This window comes from Olea europaea, chromosome 15, assembly GCF_002742605.1.
Source record: "Olea europaea var. sylvestris chromosome 15, O_europaea_v1, whole genome shotgun sequence".
In the NCBI taxonomy this organism is placed as follows: domain Eukaryota; kingdom Viridiplantae; phylum Streptophyta; class Magnoliopsida; order Lamiales; family Oleaceae; genus Olea; species Olea europaea.
The window spans coordinates 20,956,234-20,961,543 of record NC_036251.1 but is presented as its reverse complement, the minus strand read 5'-3'; the positions used below and the strand labels follow the sequence as shown (position 1 = coordinate 20,961,543).

At 34.6% G+C, this 5,310-nt stretch overlaps 1 protein-coding gene across 1 annotated transcript; it reads right to left on the bottom strand.

The window, feature by feature from the left end:
• Positions 1–100: 100 nt before the first annotated feature.
• Positions 101–4,744, bottom strand: LOC111410444 (box C/D snoRNA protein 1). Its single transcript, XM_023040778.1, has 5 exons — positions 4,382–4,744; positions 3,386–3,587; positions 1,995–2,063; positions 921–1,053; positions 101–795 (listed from the first exon to the last, which is right to left on the bottom strand). The coding sequence occupies exons 1-5, from the start codon at positions 4,611–4,613 to the stop codon at positions 244–246; spliced, it is 1,188 nt and encodes a 395-aa protein (XP_022896546.1). The 5' UTR covers positions 4,614–4,744; the 3' UTR covers positions 101–243.
• Positions 4,745–5,310: the final 566 nt, after the last annotated feature.

Sequence of the window (5,310 nt, the reverse complement as noted above, 5' to 3'; positions counted from 1 at the left end):
GGGGCCTAATATTGACCAGCCTTGTCCTAATCGAGAAATTACAACTCCAAAACAGTCGAAGGAATTACTAGAAATCAAAATAGAAGATGTACATACTCTCTGGGCTCAAGCAGCAGAAATAAACATTAAACAAAGTCCAAAATTTGTACACTAAACCACGGTATTTTTTTTAAAGAAACATTACAATACAGAGTACCAAAATTAATCTCCTATCAAAATTTAACTCAATCTCTCAAAACATTCTTATGCAATCTCTCCTTCCTCTAGCTCTTCCTCCATGAGGAAGTCATCTGGATTAGTTCCCTCAATAAGATGTGAATACATGTCGACCAAACCTTGCTCGAAATCAAAGTTCATATCCTCCTCAGGAATACCCAACTCCTTGCCTATATAGTATTCTTCTTCTTTCCACACACTTTCACCATTGCTTAATGCTGATTTGTCTTGCTCAACACCTCTTACCACCAACGGGCTATATACAGAGTCTTTGTATTCAGTTTCAGTTACCATATTTCGATTTGAATGGTTCATAAGATCTGAAATAAGAGGATTTGAGGAGTCACACTCTTCAATTTCTTCCTCGCTGAAAGCCACACCTTCATGACTTGGATAATCATTGTCAACAGGCTTCTTAAGCTCAACTTTATCAGGAATCACGTCGTTGATGACTTCAAAATCATATGTGTGTGACGGTAGAAAAACATGGATAACAGGGTACTCCAAGATCACTAAATTTTCTAATTGCTCGCGTATTGATGCCTCAATGTTTAACTTGCGATAAGGTGATCTGGGCCCCTGCAGTAAAACAACAGGTTTAGTGACCAAAACAACAAATTTAAATGTGGTATATTAGGCTAAGTTGACTGTTAGACCATCAAAACAGATATGGAAACAAAAATAAAAGATGTAAAGCAAAGAACCTTCGGATATTTGCGGATGAAAAATTTAAGAGAATCAAGAGGCTCATCACAAAATTGCCTCAACCGGTGATTCCACGGACCACCTTCTAGATGGTTTCCAATCACAGAGCAGAGATTTGTATTTTCATGTATTCTGCAACACAATGGTCAGAAAATTGCTTCTTGTTATGTTGAAGTGTCACAGTCACAAAGTAGAAAAATTAGTAGGAGTCAGAAGATAACGCAAAATTTGCTATTGAGATTGGGAAGATTTCAAAAGTATTCAAGTTGAATAACTACATGAAGACTGAAGAGCAAGAAATGGCTGCTAGAGAGAGAAAAAAATGAAGGGGTATCTACCTTGTTCATGGAAGTAGTGTTTCCGAAAGTTTCCAAGGATTACACATTGAGGTGAAACTCGTGAGGCATTAATTAGGAGCCACAAAGCTTATACTGTGATTACCCTTTGCCAAAGCTCATGACATGACTTAGTGAGTCACAAACTTCTAGGCATAAGCCTCAGAGCCACTAAGATTTGTGTATCTTAGTTTTTTTGGAGTTTCTTTACGAGCCTCAGGTATTAGGACAGGTTTTTTCATAGCACCAAGATTTGAAGGGATTTTTTAAGTACCGTATAACTCAACCCAACCCTAAAAATTTAAAACAATTGGAGACTAGAAAAGACAATGAATAAGGAGCCAATGTGCACTCTAGCCTTCTACTCCTGCAATTGAAGCATGGTCCCCCCCTCAACAAATGAAGTTCGTATGCAATTAGTACTTCATTAATTTATTGTTTGCTACTCAGTTGGGAAAGCTTTTAGTTTATTGCTCAACTGATCAGGCTAATGGGCTACAATGTTTTTAGAAGGTAGCATCTTGCACATTAAGTTTTTTCCTATCTGCAATGAAGGCATGATGACGCATACCTGAAATTACTTATCATTATTAACATTGATAAGACTGAGAGAGTTTCCTAGTATCTTGTAAGGTTTCCAGTTGATACTAGAAAGTTGATTAAAGACTTTTCCCTTAATGAAGGCTTATGCTCCTAGAAAGAAAGAGCACAAACAATTGTATTTGAAAAGACACTCACCCGTGGTCAATTAACACAACATCAGTTGAACGGAACCGCCACTCAATAGTCCAAGATATGAATTTCTTCCTGGAAACAAGAATTTAATGAGTAATAAAACTTATAAAATTGAACTCATATGGAGTACAAATGCATAAGAACAAAATTAACCAAAATGCTGAAAAACCTTCTACCACCATGAAGTCAAGACTTTGACGGTGCTGTCATCATCCAATTGCAAGTAAATGCATTGAAAAATACAACTGAAGTAACAGGTATTGTGCAAGTCATTTGGATCAAAAAGAATATTACTCACATCAAAAGACTTGTTACTGAAACTGTTAGAAAAGTTCCGAGGTGAGCAACGAAAAAATAGGGTAATTTTCATTTAGTCAGTGTTCTCTTAATTTAAGGCCTGTTTGAGCAACATTATTCCTTAAAAGTGCATTCTTAAATAGTGATTTGACATCATTTCAACCACACATTCTTCAATAAAATAATATTATACGCAAATCAAAAACTTTTCCTTATTTTTTAATCACACATTTCCCATCAATACATTATTCAAGAATGCATTATTACCAAAATAATGGGGCTCAAACACCCCTTTAATGTTGTTGGATTCCCTTGTCCTGTAGTAAAGTTTTATTTTGACACTCCATTAACTTCTGCATGTTAAGATGCAGGATACACACACCCTCCATGAACAAAAATACAGAGATACACAAACATGCGGCCTCATTGAATATTCAAATTGGCTCCAGCCTAATCTTAAAAAAAAAAAAGGCATGTACAGGTTATCAGTTACAATTTATAAATATAAAATAGAAGTCTTTAAACAACCATTCGATTTAGGTCTTTATCTCTTATTTCATGACTCCCAGTTTTGAATTTCAGAAGAGAGAAATTCAAAGTTAATACTTTGTAATTTGGCCCCTATTTGATGGAAATGAAAATCAAGATTTTATTCCAAACCAAAGTCAACAATTAATTTTAACCACACATTTCATGAAACTCACAATTTATTTTTTTTAACACACATTTCATCAACTTCTATCAAAATCTACTAAAATTCTGATTTTAATCCCTATCAAACAAGGGCTTGATATTTTTAAGGTTTCTTCCAATCATACAGTTTTCAAGCTTCTCTATGAACAAAAAAAATGTACTTTTCCCATCTAATTTTAATTACAAGGTTAACTTAAGTGCAAATGAAAGTTAACCTATCTGTACTGTGTGTCAAAGAGTCAAAACTGTTCCCTTGTCCACTGATTTTCAATTTGGTCATTACTTAAATTTGAGGACAACCACCAAACATTTAGCATCCCACGATTTACACAGATGAACATTTTTTTATGATCAATCTAAAAATCTAAATCATCTAAAAAAGCTTAATCATATAAGATAATCACCTATTGTTGTAATAAGTTCGATTCATTTCTCTCTTTGACATCCCGTTTGAAAGAAAGAGGAGTTTCGTCCTACGGCTTGAAGCAGCACTTCGAAGACTTTTAAGGGGAAACGGGAGCCTAAAATGAGATTTGCCACATAACTTAAGTCTCGTCCTCTGGGCAGATTCAGCAACTCTCTTCACATCCTCAAGCATATTATAATCTTGTATAAAGAAATTGTCAATTACCAATATGAAAATAGAAACTTCAAACTTGAAAATCATGGTGTAACTTTACCATTCTGATAAAAATATAAACATTTATAATTTGATACTTCAAGCAACAAGGAGTTACAAAATGCTACAGCAAGAACTGTTATCTTTGCTGGAAAAAAAAATTCATTTAAAGCCAATATAATAATAAAACATATGTAGCCCCAACAAAGAGGTAAAACTACATGAATTGCTAGGTATCATTCTATTAAACCAAAATCATAGGTAAAAAACATGTATTATCAACTGTTGGTAGATTTAAAACACATACAAAACGTAAGATAGTGTTCTACCATGAAGGCTGAACAACTACCATTCAAAAAATATAATATAGTAGTAATAGTACTAGGACATCGAAGGGGAACAAAATATAGAACATTCTAATCAAAGAAAAAATCCACAGCTCAGTAGCTAACCAAAAAAGGGTTTCAATGTTCGAAGCAGTTGTCTTACATATTCTGAAACTTATTAACAATATCCAAATTAACGATGGAAATAAACAGCAGACTATAAAATCACTATTATCATGCAAAGCCATGTGCAAGACAATCAAAATATATCAATAAAAGTTATCAAAATGGGCTTCAAAAAAACTGATTTAAAAAACTAACGGGAGAAGATTATGATCCATAAACTCGAAAATTCCACAAAACAAAAAAACGGAGAATTTATTTTATCAAGATGGAAACTCAAAACAGGACAGGATTCCAAAAGAAAATTTATATAAAAATAAAATAAAAATTACCTGATAGAATAACATTATCGTCAAACTGAGAGAGGGGTAGAAAATTCGTGAGCGGCCTTTTACCAGTACAGCCAGTGCGTTGCTTGTGTGCTTTGACACAAGGGAGACTGCAGGAGCGGAGGGAGCATCCTGGACACTTGTACTTTGAGGGGTTTGTTTTACACTCTTCACATGTTACTTCTTCTTTCTGGTTTTTTGGATTAGGGTTCGCAGTTGAAGGTTTTTCCTCCATTGCAAATTGCACCAAGAGAGAGGGGTTTTAGGGTTTACAAGAACCTCTATGGGAACTGTACAAGACGGCGTCGTCGTCTTCCCCTGGGATTCCCCTTTTTACTTTGTAATTTTCTCTATAAAGAAATAACCTAAAATTTGAGGAAGTTTCCAATGTTCCAATGTACCCTATTTTTTTCTTAATCTTTTTTCGTTAAGTTAAATATTTTATTACCCATCCAATTTTACATCATGTCACGACTTACTCATCGAACTTCCAAAACTATCCCGTTGACTATTGAAGTTCACTACATCTAACTCTATTACCTACTCATTTAAAACTGTTAGTAGATGTACCTACGTGGATGATAGGAATTGAGTTGGTCAATTAAATACTTCTAGATATAAATGAAATTGCCAACTCAACATTGCCAAACATGCCTTTTAGAATATAACTTGAATCACGCTTTGATTTAATAGAACAAAATGCGTCTCTTACCATCAGAGACAAACCAGAGAAGTGAAGTGAAAGAAGGAAATCCCCAAACATGCTTCAAGGCACATTCGAAATCCTAAACCCCAAATCAAGAATATCAACTACTCAACCATTGTTCATACTTGATGAGCCAAACCGAAGAGTGGAGAAACAACACCCATTTCACTTTATTGCATAGACTATAGAGCCGTCGACGTGCAAATGGACGGATAGCACGAACTTA